Source organism: Pelodiscus sinensis, chromosome 1 (assembly GCF_052426305.1).
Source record: "Pelodiscus sinensis isolate ZL-2025 chromosome 1, ASM5242630v1, whole genome shotgun sequence".
Classification (NCBI taxonomy): Eukaryota; Metazoa; Chordata; order Testudines; family Trionychidae; genus Pelodiscus; species Pelodiscus sinensis.
Genome location: NC_143052.1, coordinates 236801376 through 236826145, shown reverse-complemented (window position 1 = coordinate 236826145; position 24770 = coordinate 236801376). Strand labels below are relative to the sequence as shown.

General features: G+C 41.2%; 1 protein-coding gene across 3 annotated transcripts in view; it reads right to left on the bottom strand.

The window, feature by feature from the left end:
* TMEM182 (transmembrane protein 182) overlaps nt 1–24770 on the bottom strand; it is a 31685-nt gene that overhangs the window by 5424 nt on the left and 1491 nt on the right. The window contains exons 3-5 of one of the 3 annotated variants that reach the window (XM_089775394.1): nt 24637–24735; nt 12291–12428; nt 10867–10889 (exon numbers count right to left, since the gene is read on the bottom strand). In XM_089775394.1, coding sequence (XP_089631520.1) covers nt 10882–10889; nt 12291–12428; nt 24637–24735 — 245 coding nt within the window. In that variant the 3' untranslated portion in view covers nt 10867–10881. Of the gene's footprint in view, nt 1–10866; nt 10890–12290; nt 12429–24636; nt 24736–24770 lie in introns of those variants that run through there. The other 2 variants (XM_006127654.5, XM_075917432.2) reach the window with 2 other exon arrangements.

Here is a 24770-nt window from a genome sequence, read left to right as displayed (position 1 = left end):
AGACCAAGAAAGACATCATCATGTGATTTTACAGCAGGACATTAAAACTTATGTATGCCAAATTGTAATGCAGGTAAACTTGCTTAACAAAATGTGAAAGAAAAATACTTTTGGAAAAGTCAGAGGGAAAAATCACAGTATTCTATATAGACAACATCTGTTCTGCATGGCTGAGATTATGGGGCATGTGATGTTGTTTGTTCACAATTTCCGCCAATCTGATGCTATCCACAGCCTCAAAAACATCTCCGACATTATAATCAAAGGAGGTGCTCTAGTCATCCTGAGCAGGTCATATTATGAACAGGACCTCTGTAGGTCGATCTTCTAGCATTTGATTTAGCGAGGGAATCTGTGAGGGAATAGCTGGGAGTCTGGCAACTATGTTGTAGCTCCTCTTCCTTATCCCACTCCAGCCCAAAGTAAGGGAGAAGAGAGGGGAGAAGCAGCATGGAAGGAAGGATTGTAGGAGTGACAGCAGTAAAGCTGATGTAAATGCAGACCTTAGCTGTTTACTACAGGGTCTTGGATTGGAACCCAGAGTAGAGGGTAGACCTGGGATCCCTTATGAATCACTGTAGAGTGGAATAGCTAAAGGCAATGGATACAAAGCTTGTTAGAGTGACATAGGCAGTGGGCATGAGGACACTGTGAAGGGATACCTTGAACAAACATCCTGGAAAGGGAAAACTGCTGAGTGACCTGGCCAATCAGAGCTCATGAAAAGGAAGCAGCAGATCCTGGAGAGAGACGGACAGCAGACAGAGAGAGGTGGAGGGCAGCCACAGGAAAGGGTGCCTACCTTGAGGAGAACAGAACAGAATGGAGGAGGTGCCATCCAACAGTGAGTAACCCCCCTCCGCCCCCGCCTAATCCACCACACACCAGTCCGCAGTGTAAATACTACAAGCTAGGATTTTAACTAAATGGAAATCTTAGAGGTTGGAAATTAGTCACATTGGGTATGTCTACACTACCACCCTAGTTCGAACTAGGGTGGTTAATGTAGGCAACTGGAGTTGCAAATGAAGCCCGGGATTTGAATAGGCTTCCTATTCCAAACTACCGTTACTCCTTGTGGGAAGCCTAGTCTAAACTACCTAGTCCGTGCCGCGTGTAGCCGCGCGGCACGGAGTCCGCACTAGCGGACGTTTAAAAATGGCGGCGCCCAGCAATATGCAAATGAAGCCCGGGAAATTCAAATCCCGGGCTTCATTTGCAACTCTGGTTGCCTACACTACCACCCTAGTTTGAACTAGGTTGGTAGTGTAGACATACCCTCTCTTATCGAGCAACTGTGATTTGTTTTTATTATGTGTACATTCGTGCTTCATTTTACATATAGAAAATATAATAATTGTTGAAGGAAGTTTCTTTACAAGGTAATAATAAGAACATAACTACTTTTGGTGTTTGAAGGTTTGAGACAGCAAGCTAAATCAGTATAATTCTGTGTATTCCCTGATATGTACAAGTTTTGGGCCTAATTCTGCAGCTAATTCACTAGAGTAAATCACAAGTAATAACACAGTCAGTGTAAACCTTATATAAGTGAAATCAGAATTATATCCTATATTTATAATGAGTATTTATTTAGGGAAAGTGTATACCACTTGTGGAGGTTTGCAGGAAATAATTTCCTGTTAAATAATTTGCTGTGACTGCTCCACCTTATTTTATAGTCACAAATTTTCACCACTAGCTCATCTTTCTCCTTTTAAATATTAGTCATACCAATAAAAATCTAGCAAGCATCCATTCCAAGAGTAATTGGAATGTCAGTTCATTACAAAGAAGAATGTACCAAAATGAATATCTTTATTGGGGAAATTGCTGAGACTCTGTCATGATTTGAACTTTCTTGGCCAAGTGTCCAGCTAAAATGACTGAGATTTAAAAAAAAAAAAAAAAAAAACCTTCACAATTTTTCCCCCACAATTTCATGAAACAGATATTTTTAGCAACATTTCAGACTGTGGTATATTTGTACTTTTTTCAGCTGGAGGACCTTTTGCAAAGGGGGTGGGTGTCTATTTGCCCTTGCAAAGCATAGAATAAAACAGCAGTTGGATGAATCAGGAATGATGGGTGAAATTACTTCTAGAATATGAAATATGTCAGAGAGAGATTAGGATAAATAAATAGTTTTTCCTCCTTTTCTTTCCATTTAACATTTTTTTAAGAACACACATGTTTGATACACAGCACTGTGCTGTGTGATAAGACACGGACTTCTCTGAGGTCACTCTTTTTTGTCTTTAGCATTTGTTCTTTTGAATTTCTTTCAAGCAAATACTTTTGCATATTGCAGAAGAAAAAGAATACGGAACCTTTAGAAATGTCTATGAATTCAAGAGGCAGTTTGCTGGCCTTTAGTACTCATTCTTCCCACATAGAAATGCCTTTCACTTGTCAATGGCAAATGGCTGTCTATAGCACCAATCTTTCACTACATAGACATGAAGACAACAGGTGCTGGACAGAATGATGTGAGCCTTTTGCTTGTGCATAGAAGATTAGAACTCCTCTAATTTATCGGCAACTTTTTATAATCCCATTTTTTGTCCTCAGATTTAATTTGGACTTCCCTCTCACTCTCGCTGCCGTCATTATTGCTCTGGGGACCTTTACAGGAGACAGTGAGGGACAAATTCTGCTCTTAGATATGCACAACAAATCTCTTTTAGAATAATAGGAGCTGGCATGTACATCGGTGGCAGATTTTGGCCCTAAGTGAGCAGCTCAAAAGACGTCATTCCCTACATATATTTTGGGACCTCTATGCAAATAAGTGAAATAGTCCTCATTACATTCCTGATCTTAAGTGCCCATATATGGCCTGATCCTGCAATGTGTGTACATCTCCTGAGGGCTAGTGAGTCCCATCAAAACAGCGCTAAAAACATTGCAGGGTGTGCTCACTACCTTGTGGATTAGGTCCATGGAAATGACAGGCTTTGCTACTATCAGTGAGTATGTTACGGAATGCATCCATTCCCCTTGGGTAATATATTCACACAGAAGGCTTCTTACTGCCCGCACGATGAAAGCCATTGTTGCTGCATGCACTTGTAATGCTGAAGAAGGAGCTCTGGCTGCAAGGTCAGTGTTCTCAGCACACTTCCTTATACAGCCAGCAGGCATTCTTCCTTACATATTGCCTCCCTGTGTGCTCAGGCATGGACACACACACACAGATGCACACACACACACCTGTTCTCCACTGCATATTTTGGTCCAAAATATACCAGTCCAGAATAATGTCACAAATCATTCTTTTAGGTATTATTCCTGATAATTCCTGATAAATCAGGGTGGGCTTTTGCCTAATTCCCCCGGGTATGTCTACACTAGAAAGTTAGTTCGAACTAACGGACGTTAGTTCGAACTAACTTTCCTATGCGCTACACTAGCGCTCCGCTAGTTCGAATTTGAATCGAACTAGCGGAGCGCTTAGTTCGAACTAGGTAAACCTCATTTTACGAGGACTAACGCCTAGTTCGAACTAGCTAGTTCGAACTAAGGGCTGTGTAGCCCTTTAGTTCGAACTAGTGGGAGGCTAGCCCTCCCCAGGTTTCCCTGGTGGCCACTCTGGCCAACACCAGGGAAACTCTATGCCCCCCTCCCGGCCCCGGACCCCTTAAAGGGGCACGGGCTGGCTACGGTGCCCGTGCCAGGTGCAAGCCTGCCAGCACCCAGCTAGCAGACCCTGCACCTGGCACGGCACAGAGCCACCCACCCGATGCCCCCCAGCCCACCCCCTCTTGCCGGGACCAGGCTGGCGGCTCCCGGGAGCTTGCCCTGGACCGCAAGAGGCGGGCACCTTCCTGGGCTAGTGCGGACATCGTGGACCTCGTCCACGATCTCCGCACTAGGCACAGGAAAGTGGCCGTCTAGGGCAGGAGAGCTGCCAGCCTGGCCACCCAGGACCAGGTGTGCATGAAAATCAAGGGGGTCCACTGAGACCCCCGACACTGAGCCCTGAGCTTACAATGGCCGTCCTGGGTCAGACCAAAGGTCCATCTAGCCCAGTAGCCTGTCTGCCCACAGCGGCCAACCCTAGGGACCCTGGAGGGGATGGACCGAAGACAATGACCAAGCCATTTGTCTCGTGCCATCCCTCTCCAGCCTTCCACAAACTTTGGGCAGGGACACCACTCCTACCCTCTGGCTAATAGGACTCCATGGACCCAACCTCCATGACTTGATCTCACTTCCCTTTAAACTCTGTTCTAGTTCTAGCCTTCACAGCCTCCTGCAGCAAGGAGTTCCACAGGTTAACTATTTGCTTTGTCAAGAAGAACAACTTTCTCTTACTAGTTTCAAGCCTGCTACCCATTCCTTTCCTTTGGTGTCCTCTAGTCCTTCTTTATGGGAACTCATGAAGAACTTTTCTGAATGCACCCTCTCCACCCAACCCCTGCTTTTAGAGACCTCTATCCTGTCCCCCCTCCGTCTCCTCTTTTCTAAGCTGAACAGTCCCAGTCTCTGTAGCCTCTCTTCATCTGGGACCTGTTCCCAACCCCTGATCATGTTACTTGCCCTCCCCTCTCCCAGCCTTTCTCTTCCCCTCTCCCACCTCCTTTTCCCAGTCTCCCCCAGTTTTGTTCAATAAAGACAGAGTCAATGTTGGAAGAAACGTTATCTTTATTTTGTACATCAAGAAGAAGGGGGGCTAGGGAAGGGCAAGTGGAAGGAGGTGAGGGAGGAATGGGGTACGAGCCCCCGATGGGGAGGACTGGGCTGGCTCTGCGGGCTTCTGGGGGTGGAAGCTCTCCTGCAGCCCCCCAATTACTCCCTCTCCCCAGATGGCAGCCTGCGGCAAGTGCAGCCGGGCTGATGGCCGAGTGGTGTGATGTGCCCAGTGTGGGCACTCAGGGCACTCCAAGCCAGAACTTCTTTGCAAGCGGGGCACCCCTTAGAACTGTGTGTCCGGGGTGGGGGTCGGGACCCTTTAAGCGCAGCCCTCGGCTAGCCTGAGACAGTATCTCCATGCTCTAAGTCCTCCTTTTATGCCCTGCCGGCACTGCTTCCGGCCATCCTTAAGCCCTGTTCAGAGTCCACTCAATGTGGACTTACTAGTTCGAACTAGCAAAACGCTAGTTCGAACTAGTTTTTAGTTCTAGATGCGTTAGTTCGAACTAGCTTAGTTCGAATTAACTAATTCGAACTAAGTTAGTTCGAACTAGCGCTGTAGTGTAGACGTACCCCCAGATTTTCTTCGGTATTATTGATATTTCAGTAGTACCTAGACTAGTACCCTAGAGATTTATGTACTGTACCAACAAATAATGAGAGATAGTGCCTTCCCTTGCACATTTACATTTAAAATAAACAAAAGATGGGAAAAAGAATTGAGAGATGTGACATAACTTGTCCAAGGTCACTCAGCAGAACAGTGGCAGTCAAAAGTACAACACAAGTGTCTCCAGTGCTTCCTACCACCTCATCACAAATGCAAATATTCTGCTGTCTCACAAGCCCAGACTAATGCTTTGTGATATATGAGCAAAGGAAGGAAGAAAGGGAGAGAGCAGGACTTCCAAGGATTTTTAGCTTGTAAAAGAATAAAGCTTCGTGAGACACAAGGTGGGTGAGCTAATATATTTTATTGGATGGTAAAAAGTACTACCTCCTCCACCTTGTCTCTCTAAATTCACAGGACTAACATGGCTACCATGCCATTGCGTATAACTTTACAAAGCATTAAAAGCTAGGAAAGATATCCTATGATTTCCTATAAATTGTTAACTTAAAAAAAGGAATGAGGAAGTGAGAGCTAGAGGAACAAATGCATATGTTTGGGGGTTTCTTTAATAATCATAACAATCATCTAAAATGTTTAGTTTTTATGCACAACTTTCCTTAGGTAAATCTCAGAGAGTATATCTACACTACAGAGTTAGTTCGAACTAACGTCCGTTAGTTCGAACTAACTTTCATAGGCGCTACACTAGCGCTCCGCTAGTTCGAATTTGAATCGAACTAGCGGAGCGCTTAGTTCGAACTAGGTAAACCTCATTTTACGAGGATTAAGCCTAGTTCGAACTAGCTAGTTCGAATTAAGGGGTGTGTAGCCCCTTAATTCGAACTAGTGGGAGGCTAGCCCTCCCCAGGTTTCCCTGGTGGCCACTCTGGCCAACACCAGGGAAACTCTATGCCCCCTTCCCGGCCCCGGACCCCTTAAAGGGGCACGGGCTGGCTACAGTGCCCGTGCCAGGTGCAAGCCTGCCAGCACCCAGCCAGCAGACCCTGCACCTGGCACGGCACAGAGCCACCCACCCGATGTCCCCCAGCCCACCCCCTCTTCCCGGGACCAGGTTGGCGGCTCCCGGGAGCTTGCCCGGGACCGCAAGAGGCGGACACCTTCCTGGGCTAGTGCGGACATCGTGGACCTCGTCCACGATCTCCGCACTAGGCACAGGAAAGTGGCCGTCTAGGGCAGGAGAGCTGCCAGCCTGGCCACCCAGGAGCAGGTGTGCATGAAAATCAAGGGGGTCCACTGAGACCCCCGACCCTGAGCCCTGAGCTTACAATGGCCGTCCTGGGTCAGACCAAAGGTCCATCTAGCCCAGTAGCCTGTCTGCCGACAGCAGCCAACCCTAGGGACCCTGGAGGGGATGGACCGAAGACAGTGACCAAGCCATTTGTCTCGTGCCATCCCTCTCCAGCCTTCCACAAACTTTGGGCAGGGACACCACTCCTACCCTCGGGCTAAGACTACTCCATGGACCCAACCTCCATGACTTGATCTCACTTCCCTTTAAACTCTGCTCTAGTTGTAGCCTTCACAGCCACCTGCAGCAAGGAGTTCCACAGGGTAACTATTTGCTTTGTGATGAACAACTGTCTCTTACTAGTTTCAATCCTGCTACCCATTCCTTTCCTTTGGTGTCCTCTAGTCCTTCTTTATGGGAACTAATGAAGAATTTTTCTGAATGCACCCTCTCCACCCAACCCCTGCTTTTAGAGACCTCTATCCTGTCCCCGCTCCATCTCCTCTTTTCTAAGCTGAACAGTCCCAGTCTCTGTAGCCTTTCTTCATCTGGGACCTGTTCCCAACCCCTGATCATGTTAGTTGCCCTCCCCTCTCCCAGCCTTTCTCTTCCCCTCTCCCACCTCCTTTTCCCAGTCTCCCCCAGTTTTGTTCAATAAGGACAGAGTCAATGTTGGAAGAAATGTTATCTTTATTTTGTACATCAGGAAGGGGGGCTAGGGAGGGGTAAGTGGAAGGAGGTGAGGGAGGAATGGGGTACGAGCCCCCAATGGGGAGGACTGGGCTGGCTCTGCGGGCTTCTGGGGGTGGAAGCTCTCCTGCAGCCCCCCAATTGCTCCCTCTCCCCAGATGGCAGCCTGCGGCAAGTGCAGCCAGGCTGATGGCCGAGTGGTGTGATGTGCCCAGTGTGGGCACTCTGGGCACTCCAAGCCAGGAATGGTTTTCAAGCAGGGCACCCCTGAGAACTGTCTGTCCGGGGTGGGGGTCGGGTCCCTTTAAGCGCAGCCCTCGGCTAGCCTGAGACAGCAGCTCCACGCTCTAAGTCCTCCTCCGATGCCCTGCCGGCACTGCTTCCGGCCATCCTTAAGCCCTGTTCAGGGTCCACTCAATGTGGACATGCTAGTTCGAATTAGCAAAACGCTAATTCGAACTAGTTTTTAGTTCTAGATGCGTTAGTTCGAATTAGCTTAGTTCGAATTAACTAATTCGAAGTAAGTTAGTTCGAATTAGCGCTGTAGTGTAGACGTACCCAAAGTGTTTTACAGGGAAGATAGGGATTACTATCGCTGTATGAGTCAGAGGTATGAAAAGATAAAGTGGTTTGCTCTAGATCATGGTGCAGGTCAAAGGCAGAGACAGAAATGGATCCCAGAACTCATGATTTCTAGACTAGTGCCCTATGAACTGGACCACACTACCTCACAGAACCTATCTCCAGATTTTATACAAAATTAAACTTGCCATAGAGTAAATATATTTTTAATTTATCTCTTGAACATCTCTACACTACAGATTGGCATGTGTTGTTAAATGCTGATGGCAAGCTCCTCAATGTTTCTGTCCCTGGAGCTCCAGAGTTATCAGTATTAGCAGCCAATGCATCCTGCTAATTTACCAGACCTTGATGTTACCCATAAAGAAAGATCACAGGCAGAGTTTGATGATAAAGGCATTCAGACAGGTTTATTGCCTTCAAGGCACAATCCTAGCACCCTACTGTGGTTACAAGTATGCTAACACATCCCTATTCATTATTCTTATCTTGTGCTAAATTGGAATCTATCTATACTGGCCTTATATGTTCATATTTAATGTCTGATAGGCTAGCAACAATTTTGCCAAGTTCATGTACTGGAAGTGAACTTGTGAGCATCTGCTTTAATACATGGCCTGACTTTGGTTTGCACCTTTTGCCTAGACCTTTGATCTTTGTACACCAAGCCCACTACTTCAGACTCCCTCTTTCTACTACAGCATGATACCTCAGACTTTCCAAGTCTAACACATCAATGCTTCAATAAAATGCCCATATCCATTGTGCATTTGTACAATGGGAGAACATATATTTTGTATAATGTGAATTAAGAGTAAAAGTTTTAACTTCAACTCCAAGAGACTATGTTTTAATAGTTATACCATTATACCATTAAACAAGAACAGATGGGCTGTGTCTACACTGGGCCACTTATTCCGGAAAATCAGCCGCTTTTCCGGAATAAGCTGCGAGCTTTCTACACTGGCCCTTAAATTTCCAGAAAAGCAACGATGCTCTACTGTACAAAATCAGCCGCTATTCCGGAAAAACTATTCTGCTCCCGCTCGGGCATAAGTCCTTATTCCAGAACACTGTTCCAGAAAAGGGCCAATGTAGACAGCCCCGTAGTCTTTTCCGGAAAAGCACGTCTACATTGGCCACAGACGCTTTTCCGGAAAAAGGGCTTTTCTGGAAAAGCAGCCTGCCAATGTAGACACTCCTTTTCCGGAAAAACTGAAAACTGAATAGTATTCCGTTTTAAGCAGTTCTGGAAATTCATGCCAGTGTAGACACAGCCATGAAGTATAGTGGGAGACGAGGAAATAGCCTTGCAACTTAATAGTGTTATTTTCACTGATAAAGTTTTATTTGGTGGAAAATAGTAACCAGTTCCAGTGAGCAATGGGAGTCACTAAGGGCATGTCAACACTACACGGAAGATCGATGCTGCCGCTGCTCTCTGGTATGAGACTTGCAAAACTGTGGACTTTAGTAAAAGTCCCAGGAATGACCATGCACACCAGCAGATAAGGAAGGAGCCAGCAGCTTTGCAAATTTATCAGACCAATGACCAATGCAGGGAGTGGATTAATCATCTTGAGAGTGAGTACTGGAAGACGAGGGACCAGAACTTCACCTTGGGAAACTCATGAACATTTTATGCACTTTTTATGAGGCATGTGAGTGCTGGGCCCTGTGCCCTGTGCAGAGCCAACCAATGTGCATGATGACCTGCTCAGCCAGGACGGTGCCCTGCTGGCTCCAGAATCCAACATGGGGATGGATGAAAGCCAGTAGCAGACACCCACAGAGGACCTAGAAGCAATTCCTTTTCTGAAACTGTTCCAGAGCAGGCTTTGGAACAGTATTAGTAGCAAATTATGGATCCATACTCAGAGAAGTTGTTTGATAGCTCCTCAAGGAACATCTCGCTGTTGAGCCTGACGTAGACAATGAAGGGACAGAAGCCATCCCTGAGTTTGGTTAGTTTCTGGATCCAGTGTAATAGTTATTGCTACATTAATGGGAGACATTTCTGATCAAGGAACCAATGCAAAAGATGTAAGAAATATGCCACTAGCTAGGGCATTTGCCAATGGTAGATGGTATTCTAGTGCCTTGATGTGCCCCTTCCTCTACCATCACAACATGGAGTTCAGAAGTATGCATGGGAAACACAAACATTAAAGGACACCTTTAATAAGTATTTTTACCTGAAAGGCACATTTTTTTGCCAGAGCCATTCCTGTTTCTTAAAATTAATAGCATCACACTGCCCAGCGTTTAAGCTTGCCACTCTGATCCTCAACTGTCTATGGAGCTGCCAGAAACAAGGAACTGTGGGTATGTCTACACTACCCTCCTAATTCGAACTAGGAGGGTAATGTAGGCATACCGCACTTGCAAATGAAGCCCGGGATTTGAATTTCCCGGGCTTCATTTGCATAAAGCCGTCCGGCGCCATTTTTAAATGCCGGCAGTTCGAACCCCGTGCCGCGCAGCTACACACGGCACGGCGTAGCTAGTTCGGATTAGGCTTCCTAATCCGAACTAGCTGTACTCCTCATTCCACGAGGAGTACAGCTAGTTCGGATTAGGAAGCCTAATCCGAACTAGCTACTCCGTGCCGCGTGTAGCCGCACGGCACGGGGTTCGAACTGCAGGCATTTAAAAATGGCGCTGGCCGGCTTTATGAAAATGAAGCCTGGGAAATTCAAATCCTGGGCTTCATTTGCAAGTGCGGTATGCCTACATTACCCTCCTAGTTCGAATTAGGAGGGTAGTATAGACATACCCTGTGTGTTTGGGGGAACATATCCCATTTCCAAAACTAGTCAATTTGAATTAGACATTGTCCATGCCATCCATAGGTGACAAAATCTGGCCTCATGTGTGTATCTTTACACTGGAGATTGACACAAGCTGCTCACAAAGCTCTGGAAACGTAGTTTTCTTCAAGTGAATATTCTGGACCCACTGCTGGTCATCCCAGGTCTGCACGATGCCAGAAGCACTGGTCTAAGCCGCGGACATCAGCAGGTATACTGAGAGTACTTAACAGCATCAGCATCAGTACTTCACTGCAGGTCTGTCATGCCGGTGTACTTTTCCTTCTCCTCTTCCTCCTCTATCAGATGCCTTTGGTGGGTCATAAAATGTCAAAATGTACCTCACAAAAGCTCTCCCTGTTTCCTGACACATGAGTGAAAGCACAAGAGAGACCTTCTTGGAGAGGGGTCTCCATCTTACTCGACAGGCTGTATTGTCAGGCTGTTCAAACTCCCTGTAGCATGCAGGCTGAACAGTAAAGATCTCCCACAATGAACCATATTCAAAGGACCACAGCAGCTATATTTCAGAAAGACACTAGGGAATCTTGGAAATGGTTGGTTTTGCTTGAGTCTAAGTAGTTTTTTGAGGAAGCCAGAACCACAGGTTCAAACCCTCTATTAGAAAAGTCTTAATGTAGTGTTAAGAATCCGTGTAGACACTGAAGCCCTATCTTCTCTAATATGGATCAGCTGATTCAAATCCCACTGAATTTGGGCTTACAGTGTAGTGTACCACTCACTAGTTCACCCCAATTTAATTGGCCGAAATGCCCTTTGCCTCAGCCCATTTGAATATATGAATACTGTATATATTATTTGTTTTAATTTTAATGTTAATTTTAATGTATACTATATATCTGGATACCATCACTTCGGTAATTTTTCTTTTTGTACTCTGATGTTCAAGAGCCAATAGAAGCACATAAAAACCTCTCCAGTTTTGTAGTGTTTGGCTCCATTTAACTTGGCTCCATTTAACTGGGCTGTTACTATTCCTGTACACGTCAAGTTTTGCTCTTAATCATATTCCTTGTATAATAATAGACTTTTTCAATAAAGAAAATGTAAAGAAAGGACAATATGTTAAGTGTGTAGTAAATGAAATATAAAACAAAATATGAATTCAACTATGGAAAGTATTTAGAGACATGAGAAAGTCTGAAGAGTTTTTAAGGTTATAATTTCACAAGGAGATGGAAACTCAGCTATAAACCATTCTTCTTTGATAATTGTTTAGAGCCACTATTTATTCAAGTTTAGTCCCATGCACTCCAATCTCATTCAAATTTGTTTCTGATATGACAATCAAATGTAATGTATTATGGCTTGCAATGTAAATAAAGTCCATTATAATAATTTTTGTTGCAAAAATATCACCTTAAATCAAACACTCAGGAAGCATGTAAGTGTGGGCAGTGGTACTAAATATTATTTAATTTTGTTTGTAAAATTAGTCTAAAATTGAAATGTAATTGTGTGATTTAACTTAAATATTGTGGGTTTTATCTTAACCCAAGTGTAACTTTCACACAGATTTATGCCTAAGAAATATTGGAAATAGAATCTCCAAGTCATACCCTCAACATACCTAGAGTACTGAAGTATACTTTTTATTCACTTTGGTAGTTAATCAAGTAGCTATTTAAAAGTGGAATAAGTAGCTCCACTCTATTAACAGCTACCATTGACTGAACAGCAGGGTACTCACCAGCAGCGATGAAAATGCCTCCCCCTGCTTTGTACAGGATATGGCTGGCAAAGGGAGCTGCACAGATGATGAAGAAGCTTCCCACCAGAACAGTGATCACTCCCAGGAGCATGAGTACACTCCAGACACCACGATAAACTGGATACCCCGAAAAGGGGGGAAAGAATACAAATATCCTTAGAACTCAAATACAGTTTTGTAGTAAAGATTTTTTTTTCTCTCTTTTTTTTTAATTACAGGTGGAATCTCTCTAGTCTGCCACCTGATCAGTGCCGAACCAGTGAATTTGCTGGACCACAAGCAGTCAATATTGTCTAGCAGCATTACCACCACTTGCACTGCTTACAGGACTCAGAAGATATTTAGGGATAAATTAGAGCTAAATAACAGCACAGAAAACTGAGCGCCAGGACTTAGCAATCTTTATGGACCATGGGAAACTTGGACACACCCATGATAAATGGGTATACAGCTAACTAAAATCATGCCGGACCATGGATGTTGCTGGCCCACAGAGTGCCAGACTAGAGAAGCTCAGCCTGTATCAAATCAAACAATAATTCCAGGACTACTTCCACTAAGAATATATTGTACAATAGGGACTGAATTATGTTTGAACCCTAGATTATATTTTTTGATCATGAAACATACAGTAGAGGGGTATGAAACCATGGTGCTCTATATTTGCACAATGTATGTATATATTCATTTACTTGACCAAATGTAAGTAGTTTAAAAAATGGTGCACAAAAATGGTAGCCAGGAAAATATGGATCTCTGCTCAGTTTAACTGAATACAATTACCAAAGTTAAAGACTGAAAAAAAGAAGTAACATATTGAAATTCTTAGTGCTGGGCCAATATTACCACTAACAATCTGTCCTGAATAAGTTTTAAGAAAACCTAACACAGCAAAACCAGAAAGAAAAATGTAAACGATGCTTCTGAAGACCAACTAAGTGCTTTTAATCAAACTCTTTCTGTCAAAGCGCTTTGTACTTTATTAAATGTAAAGTTTTAGAAAACTCAGTTAGTCAAGGACAAGCAGTGCTGAATTAATGCATGAAGCTGGTGATAAATGGGCTAAGAGTTTTTAACAGACATTTGCCAAAAAAGTGTTTCTAACAATAATTTTAACTGGTTAATTGCACATCTCTTAAGCTAAGACATCATTTGACAAAGACTAACACAGCAAAATAAATTCCTCTTGTAAATGTAAGAAAGAGTGCACTAATGCAGCCCATTAGCCAAATTAGAAGTTGTTACAATCTCTAACTCTGGGTCTGAAAATTGCAAAGTACCGGAAATTCATTCAGTAAAAGTATTTCCATCTGGCTAAGAAAAAGCATGTAAACCAAATAGTGTCTGAGAAAAAGTGGCTTCTTAGTAAGACTGACCAATTGGTTTTACTGTTGTTGGCACGACACAACTAAGCAGCTTTTACATTTGGATTTGTAAACTGAAATTTTCTAAAGCTCTTTAGAGTCAACCACTCAAATTTTATCAAAATGAGGCTTTTTAAGATATATTGTTCAAAGGTATAAGTTACCACTTTCTAAGTAATATGTTTCAACAGTCTCTAGGCTTTAACTTAACAGGATAATTTGTGCTGAAATATGCGCTTTTATGCCCACACTAGACTTTTAGAATGCATCAGTTATAATATGTTAACTACAGTAATACCTTCTTGTTAATAGATCTTAAATTATTAATCAGACAAAGTTTGAAAGAGGTAATCATCCATGGGCCAGCTCAGGAGTAGAAACGACTGACCTTCCATCATCTGTCCTAAAGTAGCTATCAGAGAAATTGACTCTATTTTTAGGTTTACATCCAGTGCAAAAGATTATTTCTTCTCAGATAAACACTGATGGAGATATCTCCTGGGAAGTAGGGCCCCATTCAGTAAACCTCTTAAGCACCTATTTAAAAGTATACACAATACTTACATGATTTATTTAATGGACAGTGAATCAGAGCTTTAAGGAATATATTTCTAAAGGCCTTCAGTCTTGGGCCTTTGAAGTAGTGTCATACTGTGATATTCACATGGGTAGCTCTGGAAACTTCATCACAGTCTTCAGGACCATTGCCATTAGTTTCCCATTTGGAACCTAAGCTCCTAAACTAGTCTATAACCACTCAATTATTTTGAATTGATGGCTCCGGGGATTTAAAAGTTACATATACAAAAGGACATATTGGAAAATCAGACCCGGCAAAAGTTTTCTTCTGTATCTTTATGGTTTGTAAGAAAATTCACATGGAATTATTTCTGTTTTCTGAGTGTACAAGAACACAAATGCATCCAACATAAAAATGTTGGTATGTAATCTGAATATTTATTTTCCAGAACTACTAATACAAGCAGCTTTGAAATTTGTTTTCTGTGAAAATTCTACTAGAAAACTTTGATTTGCTCAAATGTTCATGGAAGCTGAACAAAAAAGGAGTACAAATATAACTAATTTAGATTCAGTGAAACCTTCACATCAATTTGCATAAGAAAAGTTTTCCCGGTTCTACTAACATAACTGTTTTATTAGTTATAAACTAAATTCTGCTGACATCTATTCCTACATCAAACAATACATTACCAATTTTGTACACTAGAAAGTGAAGCAAGGTTGATGTAACTTTGCAAAACCAAAAACTGGAATTTTTCAAATCCACTTTTATTTGCCAAAAATTATGTAAATCATTGTCTCCTGAAAGGGAAAAAGCAAAAGTCATGGAAAAAGCAGGCAGACATGGAAGGAAGTGCTACAACAATGAAATGTTCAGTTTCCAGTGATTTACCCAATTTCATACAGTACCAGAAGTGGAAACAAAACCTAGATAGGCTGAGCCGAAAGCAGGGGTATAACCACCAAGCCAGTTTCCAGTCACATTTGTGGCACTTGTTGGGGGAAACACTCTAAAATAGTTTGACTCTTTCTGGAAGACTTGCCTCCAGAAGGGAGTAACAGGCAACCCCACCTCTGGCACCAGAGCTCTCAACTGTAGCATTCCAAAAACTCAAGCCACTTTCCTAGCCTATTCAGTCTTAACAATTGGCATCAGGACAAACTGTGAGACTCAAATGCCAGTAACAGCTATATGAAACTCCACTGTTTATCTTTCACAACAGCCATGAACCCCTCTGTCACTCAGTTATCTCCATCTCAAGCCAAGATCAGCATATGGCTGTGAAAGAGTTGGCTGAAGTTAAACTTAAGCAAGAATTAATGTATTCTAGTAATCAAAGGGAAAGGCTTTACAATGCTGGTCCCTGTGTGATGTCGCTACTAGTCAAGGAATTTTGCCCCCAGACTTTAAGGTAGTCGGAAGTCAAGGAGTCCCTCTGTGATGCCTACTGAAACTGGCCTCCCACGTAGTATCAGCCACAAAAAATGCAATTTTTTCATCTACGTCTAGCTAGGAACTACATGCCTACTTGACCAGGTGTCCATGAACACCTTCATTATTTTCAGACTGGAATATTGCAAATCCATATATGTTTGCTTGAAATCATAAACCTTTGAAAAGGCTGTTACTGATGCAGAATGGAGCATCCTGTCTTGTCAGCAACATAGTCTACCCCAATACTTTTCCACTCTGTTGGGATCCTATTGAACAATGATTCAACTTTAGGATTCAATTTCCATTTTCCAGATCCTTAAGCACTTAGATCGAGAATAACTAACAGATTCCCCAATTTGCCAGGATCTCACCAACTCTGCTTCTCAATAACAATGCAATTATCTAAGGCTTGTGTGTGCAGGAGACAGATAATTCTGGATGGTAGACCACATGACTTTGGAATACAGTCCAACTACAGATGACCATGAACTTCACTACCTTAAGATCCAAATGCATATCCCAACATATCTCACTTTTTTATCTTGACTTTCCATGCAGCAACACTTAATCTGAATAAATACATACCAATGCCACCTAACTCACTTCCCTTAGAAAGCAGAACAGAGAGTATTCTGATGATCTAAAACACATTTTTGTCATGGTGGAAGAATCAGCTCCTGAATCAGGAGTGGAGAACCTACAGTGTGCTGCAGCCACTGGGAGCTACGAGTAGCCATTCCTGCAGACACTAGTAAACAAAGAGTCTGGTGGCCTGCCAGCCACTAATCCTGACTAACTGCATGTGGCCCACGGGCTCAAGAGCTGCTATCCCTACCTTAAGTAAATTAAGATGCACTGAGTTAGCTAAGTCATTTCCTATAGTCAAACTAAGAAAGTACAAGGAATCACTGCACATTCTGAGGCAACTGTATTTATATTAGATGCTGCCTCTTTATGGTGCAATAACTTAAAATTGAACAGTCCCAAAAATGAGTTCGGCAAACTTTCCCTTCATCTCAACAAAAAACTTCCCTTGGGCGTGTCAGACAAGGCTGAAATATAAGCATGATTGACACAGAACAAGCTATTTGTCTTTATGCTCTGCTTCATTCATACTAGAGCACAAAAACATTAACATTTTAATGTGTCACCAGGTTTCCAAATTGCTTGGCATATAATTTTGCCTTTTTATTTATTTTTCCTGAAGAAGAGCATCTCCAGTCACTAGTGAAGCACTCGGGTTGCTTCTCTTGTTCCCATATAAGCCCTCTTTATTCCCAAAACTCTGACCACCATCCTTCCACCTGAGGATTGAGAGGATTCCCTTCAGGACTTCTCTACATCATTTATTAATTAGCTGAATTGGCTGGTCTTGAGAAGTGAACTGAATGTTGAGAAATAGTTCCCATGGTAGCAGGGAAAGATAGTGCCTATCCCTTCTAGCAAAGGAACTCATGATGCTGTATTTTAATACATAATATACCTGTGCTACCGACCGAAAGAAAAGTAGTGGTATGTTTGATCTAAAAATACTTAAAGAGTGCCTAATGTAACTATAGCAGTACAACAGTGTCAGTGATGTAGAGAAACATGATAAGACAAGATCATGTTGGCTTCGTTACACATTACTCTCAGCTGTTTTAAAGCTCTCATCAAGGGATTTTCCAAAGAAAGAGGGTATCACTGGTGACTAATATATCGTGAAATGTTATGCAGCTGAAAATCGGGAACTGAAAGATCCACAACATACACATCATGTACAAGAGTGATGCATACCCCAGAAATTAGAAAATAAGATATTTAAGTATAGGTTAGCTGAGGACACAACTATAACAAGGGTGTGCCTAGATCTCTAGCAGGAAATGTGAATGTCAAATTCATGAAACCGTATACATTGTTTTATCAATCTTTCTGCAACAACTCTAGCTGCAACTGTCTTAAAATTTGGTCTATTAAAAGAACTTACCAAACACATTTCTAATAATCTATATAAAGAAACAATTTAAAGCAAAACATAAATTCAAATCCTATTAAACCTGTGAAGCCAAAAGCCTTTTTGCTATAGGGTTGGGTACACCTGTCTGTAATAATGATAAAGAGGTGTCAACTGATTCGGATAAGAATTGACCTGAACATTAACCCACAAACCCCAAACCTGAACTAAACCTTTTTCCTTTACCTCAGTGTGTTCTGCCAGGGACGAAAGTAGCAAAAAGTCCCTAATAAAATAAAATAAAATAAAATAAAATAAAATAAAATAAAATCTAGATGTAGAGGGCCTGATACAACAGTGTATAGCAGGAATCTCTCTTCTGAGGTATAAATCAACATAAGGGAGATCAGTTGGGCCCTGTCAGTAAATGTCTGTAAATGTCTGGGGCCTTCCACTGAGACCCAGCTGGAAATGCCATAAATCTTGTCAGACATGTTTTTTCTCAGATGATTTCCAGAACCAGTAATTACTCTATAATAATAATTACTTCTTTTTTAAAAAAGGCTGAATCTCAAGAGTAAAACACACATAATTTTCATGCTGCTGATCCACTCCTCTGTTAAATATTTCTCACATTGACTGAATGTATGGCTAGAAGGTTTCCTTCACTAACATACTTCACTTCAAGCTCTTGGGTTCAAACATGTGCCTGTATGATATAAAACAATTCTTGCCCTGGAAATAGAAACCTTAGAGGTAACATGTAAAATTATTATTTCAGATGTCATAGCTAATATTTCACAGAGTAACTGACTAGAAATGTATGTTAGTTCTATTAGGTAGGTTTCAAAAGAGCAATTCAGCTGCCAAAAATTTGATCTGGCCATTAAAACAAAATAGTTGAAAAAAATGAAATTCTCTTTATCTCTACCAAAATTTTGCATCCATAAAATTATGCATTATATGGTATGTGCTGGCATTGTGTGCTCACTACTGTCCAATATACTGAATATAAATGGTCAGAGGGGGTCAGAAAAAAAAACTACTAAGGGCTACAGGTCAGATTATTCAGCCGATATAAATCAGTTTAAATTCATGAGATGTAGTGGCTTTTGGAGTTGGCTTCAAAGGAGCTATGCTAATTTACAGCCGTTGAGGAATGGCCCTTTATTTGTAAATCAATTTGGAAGCATCCATTTTAAAATCAAATGAATGTCTTGACTAGGGACCAAATCTTGCAACCCTCATCCTTGGAAATAGTCCCACAGAGGCCAATTGGATTACATGTGCAAATCAAAATTATTTGCATTGCAAGGAGTTGCACAGTCAGGCCCAGATTTGAAAATAAATAAATATTTCTTTAATTAAAAAACATATTGTAGGGAAAGTTATTCCACAACTTAGTAGATGCTACTTGAACAGTAGAGTTAAGTGATCTATTATAAGTAATGAGATACATTAATTATTATATAAATATATTACTACTTTATACCATACCCTTATTTTTTTCAAAATAGTACGCAGTGTTATCTGTGTGGTTCCCACTAATACCATGAGAATGATGTGGTTACATATGAGTGTACATGTTTCTAATGAATGTAGTATGATGGTTTGTTAGTTTATTTATGCATAATAATAATTTTGGTTCTCTTTCATTATTTTACGAAATTCAGTGTCAGTGGATCCAAAGGCAGCATAGCGCATGTCTGTAGGTGTTTGCCTATTATCTGCACACTGTCGTTGTAAACTGTCATTCCATCACTGAAAGGCATATGTTGTTTACAAAAGTGAACATACAAAGTAGCACAAAATAATGGTGACTATATAAAGTGTAATAAGTTACAGTTTTGAAACTGTGACTCTAACTGTTAAAAGTGGATTGTGTGTGTGTGAGCGACAATGCAAGAAAAGCAGGAATACTACAATGTACATTTAAATCTCAAAAAAAGGCCAAGATTCTAGTTGGCTTGTGTCACCACATCTCTACCCAAGCTGGCCACTTAGGGCATTTCAGCCTGAGTTTCAGTAGCAGAATGACTTTGGCTCTGTGCTTGATGTTTTGCACACTTACATGTTAAACACATCTAACAATGTTGCAAGATATCCATAAACTCTAAAACCTCCATCTGCATGCACAATTTTGATCTCTATCACCTGAGCAGACAAGCATTGCTGTTTGAAAAGTGAGCAGACAAAGGAACGAGCAAACAAACCGAGGGTGGATTGAGGCCCCTTTGAACTACTGTCCGTAACTATTTTGGGCCAAATTTTCATTGACATTAACAGAGTTATCCCAGCAAGGAAGTTGCTCTCTCTCCTGTGTGCTACTTAAACCTTTCAGGTTTAGAAATACCTTAGGAGACTGTTTTCTTTCCTCTGCCTGAACAGCTTTATGGGGGCAAACTGGAAATCATGTTCCCAAGCAACTGATCTCCATGTAGTACAGACCAAGCATGAATATTAATGTTTCCACCACAGCCTGTAGTTAGTGACAAATTGTTCTGATATGATGCAAAGCCCATCAAAGTCAAAAAGCACATACAGGGCCAAATCCTTTACTTGATTTGAAAAATAAATAGTTTAGAGAAAAACTCAGGCACCTGTAAAAATTGCATATATGCGTACAGATTATATTTTTCACAAAGCTAAAACTTGTGCTGTTCTTTTTTTCTGCTCAGAGTCATAGATTTTAAGGACAGCATGAACCACTGAAATAATCTAAGCTGACCTCTTGCATAATGCAGGCCACAGAACTTCATCCAGTAATTCCTGAATAAAACCCATACCTTGTGTTTGATCTTAGAGCATGTCTTTTGTAATACCAATTTTCCAAAAAGGGTAGCTAGTTTCTTTTTCCCGGAAGAAAAGTGATTTTTTTTACTCCTCACTATTTCATAGTAAAAAAAAATGGCTTACTGGATTCACTAAAAAAAAGTTCACTTTCAGGAAGAGACCAACTGTGGAAGATTTTACCTCCAAGAGTGAATGTTTGCAAAAGTTAAAAACATGAAAATGGGAATTACAATACAATTTGTTTTGCTTTTTAACCTTGAAGCAGAGGTTAAAATAAGATGAGACCATCAACAAGCAGGAGAAGAACAAATAATGTCAATAATGGGAAGCAAGGATGTTAAATATTGACTAATTGTCTAATTGAATAGTCGATGCATTTTGCATCGACTATTCAATTAGTCGATAGGGCGATTCTGCCTTTGAAGTGTAGCAATAGCCCTAGGGGTGTTGCTACACTACAAAGTCGAAAGCACCGAGTGGAGCCTGGGATCAGCTGGGAACTCCAGCTGATCCTAGGCTCCACATGGCACTGCCACTTTGAAATGCTGCATGCAGCCTGATGCCAGGCTCTCCATGGCATTTCAAAGCAGCAGCTCTCATAGAGCCAGGGTCAGCTGAGTCCCCAGCTGATCCCAGGCTCCACGCGGCACTGTTGCTTTGAAGCACCGCATGCGGACTGGGGACACCACTGCTGCTCTGAAATACCTCCTCCTGTTTCCCCTCTCCTTTGCTGCCTCTTTCTGATAGAGGCAGCAAGGGAGGGAGAAGTGACTAGTCAACTAACATGTTGACTATTCAATAAGCATTTGCTTATCGGATAGTCGACTAGTCTTTCACATCCCTAATGGGAAGCAATAATGTCACTATTTTAAAAATTTCCTTTTGTGGTATGGTTAGTTGAGAGAGACTATTGGACACTGTGACACAGATACAAAATATCAGGTGAAAACCTGGCTCTACTGAAATCATCAGAAGTTTTGCTATTCACTTCATCAGAGCTAAGATTTCACTGAGGGTATGTTAAAAAACAGATAGTTAAAAAATAGAGCGATAGCCATTGTAACCATATGCTTTTATAAGTCTTTTTAATAAACCTGTAACTGTTTAAGTTTTTAACCTAACTCCTTCAGTTGCTGTAACAAAACCAAGCACAATTTAAAAAAACTTCAGCCGGTCATGAAAAACAGGTATAAAAAAAGCGTAGGCGTTTAAATTTGTGTCACTCCCAGGTAACAAATCCGTTGGGGCATCCCTCAGTCTTTCCCAAACTGCCCACTGCAAAAAAAAACTGCATCCTAGAAGCTAAAATCTAAGGTGTAATAAGCTCTTCCTATAAAGGGGCATCGGTTGGCCTGCTGGCTACCCTCTGTGACGAAACCCCGGTCCTAGCAGTAAAAACACAAATGTTAAACCTTTTCTCAAAAACACACACACACACACAGTGCCCTAACCGTCGGCTAACAGATACACTTCTAGTATTTCTTAATTTAACAAATGCTGATCCTGTAAGTTGTCAAAAGCTTGTTCTATTAAAATACTGTGGATATGCTAGATTACAGATGAGTAAATTTCTATACTAGCAAAAATGATGATAATGTAAAAAGGCATTATTTAGTAAAGCGGGTTATTTTGATAATGATAAAAGATACAGTACAAGCTGTGTTATCTAGTACTTTAATATGCAGAATTACTGGCATCTATCATGAATTCCTCCTTCAGTTAACAGGAAAAATTCCGATAACCATCTGGCATCATCTTTCAACATTTTCTGGTGCTTGCAGAAGTCAAGTTTGCAAACTTGCAGCAGTAAAGTTTGTTCACGTCATGCTTCTGCATATAATACCATTATCAGATATTATCTAACCCATCCTGCAACTATGGCTACTGTACAGTGAAAAACTCATGAACCATTGCTGTAAATCTCAAGTAACTGGCACATTTGATTAACTGGCAATCCCTATTCCCCATAAATGTCCAATAACAAAGCTTGTGCTGTACTTGAATGTACATTTCTGCTCTAATAAAAATTAGATTCGGATCCTGAAAATGAACTTGTGTGGCATGAACTGGATGCAGAAACAATCTCTTTTTTTTTTACCAGACTTTTAATGAACTCCAAAGCAATCCAACTGAATCTATTTGTATACTAGAGATGGTTCTGAATATAGAATTTCTTGGGACATCACCTACAGTTAAATTTTCTGGTTTTAATCTCCTAATATGAAATATATCTAGGTAAATTACATTTGAACAATGGTCTGATGGCAAATATTAACTAAAATTAATAAGGAATGTGATTATATTCCTTTATCCCCCTTCTTATTTTTTGTTTGTACACTTCTTTGTAATCATATAATGTAATTGAGGGTTCTTTGTGAATTTATGAATGATTGTTTGGATGCAAACTCCTCCGTGATTTTTAAGAGAGGCAGGTTCTTCCATATATCATTAGAAAGACAAATTTATCTAAGGGTGCGTTTACACTGCATTGTAGGTCAAAATAAGATATTCAATTTGAGCTATGCAAATTGTGTATAGATAGCACCAAATTTCAAAATAACTCACTATTCCAAAACATCCCTTACTTCTTATATTTCAAAATAACAGGCTTTCTATGAAGATGCAGAATAGCTATTTCGGGATACTTCGTTATCCCGGAATAGTGTTACAGTGTAGATGTAGTCTAAGTGTGCTGATGGATTTGACCTATGACCTTAACTGGCCAGGTTCAAACTCCTCTTGGACTACTAGTTAATATTCTTAAAATGTTAACAGAATTGTTGACAGTACAAGTGATTTCTTTGTGGAAGCAGTATACACAACAAGAATCAAATCCGGAAATCAATAAGAGGAATAGTGCAGGTCCTAGGATAGAGAGGTGTCATGTCTCTCTGTTCATTTTGAGACTGAAAGACATCCTGCCATATATTATTTGAAAAATAATTTCCCCTAGATTTCTATAAAAATCTTTGATTTCACCTTTGGCATCCATGTCAGAAGATTGTCTGAATTTGTTTTAAATGGCTCTTCTACGAACTCAGCTTTCCAATTACTGTGCAGGAAATAATATCCTTATTACAAAATGCTAGCATCACTCTAGTAGAATATTCTGGTGGCATTATTTAATATATCAGACTTTAGAAGAGTATATGTTTTGAAATCTTACACTATATACATGGCTAACATCAGGGTGTGTCTAGACTATAGGGTTTTGTCGACAAAAGTAGACTTTTGTCAACAAAACTATACCCGCCTTTACACTACCACCAAGCTCTATCGACATAATGTCGACAGAACTTGGCAGTTTTGTTGATGGCAGTAAGCCTCATTCTACGAGGAATAACGCCTTTTGTTGACAGAGTTCTGTCGACAGAAGGTGTTATTTCATCTACACTGTTCTTTGCGTCTACACTCTCATGTTGACAAAGCAGCTTGCTTTGTCGACAGAACTGGATGTAGTCTAGACGCTCTTTGTTGACAGAAGCTTTGTCGACAGTATCTGTCGACAAAGCCTCTGTGAATAAAAGCCTGTAGTCTAGACATACCTTCAGTGAGAATGTAATGGTGTCCTTACACAAGGCCTGAGCAGGTTAAAAAGGTTCAATTAATCTCGTAGGCCGCATCTAGAGGAAAGCCAAAGACTGATAAAAAAAATCCCCTTTTTTTTCAAGTGTCCACCCCAGATCAGACATTAAATATGGCCAACTGATCTTATGGCTGCACCTAGGGAAGAACCAGGGATATAGTCTAAATTGAAGATGAACCTAACTGGACCGGAGCAGTCTGGACTCATATAAAAAGTCAGGAAGTTGACAGCAGGAGGGAGAGATAGGGAGAAGCTCTGCAATAACTCCAGAGAGGGAAAGGGAATTGGTGAGAAAAGAGGAGGAGTTCTATGGGAGGATAAGCCCTGAACTATAGAGTGGCAAAAAGCCGAGAAAGGTGGGCTAGCCACTGCAAATAGAAGAACCTCATATTGACTTCTATGGGGCTATTCACATAGTTAACATAAAGCATGTTCTTAAATCCTTGTGAACAGTAGCCTAAATATCATGGTTTGCAGAAATGAGCAGTACAGTCTTGGTGAAATGAAATAATAGATTTTTTTTACTTACATTTTTACTTCTAAACACATTTTAAAAGTGTACAGTCTTTGAAATTCCAAAGCTCCATGAATTAAACTGCATGAAGTGATAAAGCTACTTCATATTGACGTAGCCAAACTGTTTTCCTGAAACTATAGGCACTGTACATATTTGCGGCCAAGGAAGTACTTACTGATTGCAGAGTCATAGGAGGTTGAGTTGTGTTCATCTCGGATAAAAGGAAATGGAGAAAGGTAGGCATGCGTGCAATTCTTAGATGGCAATTGGTTGGCTAGAGAGAAAAAAGTCTAAGCATTAATGTCTAGC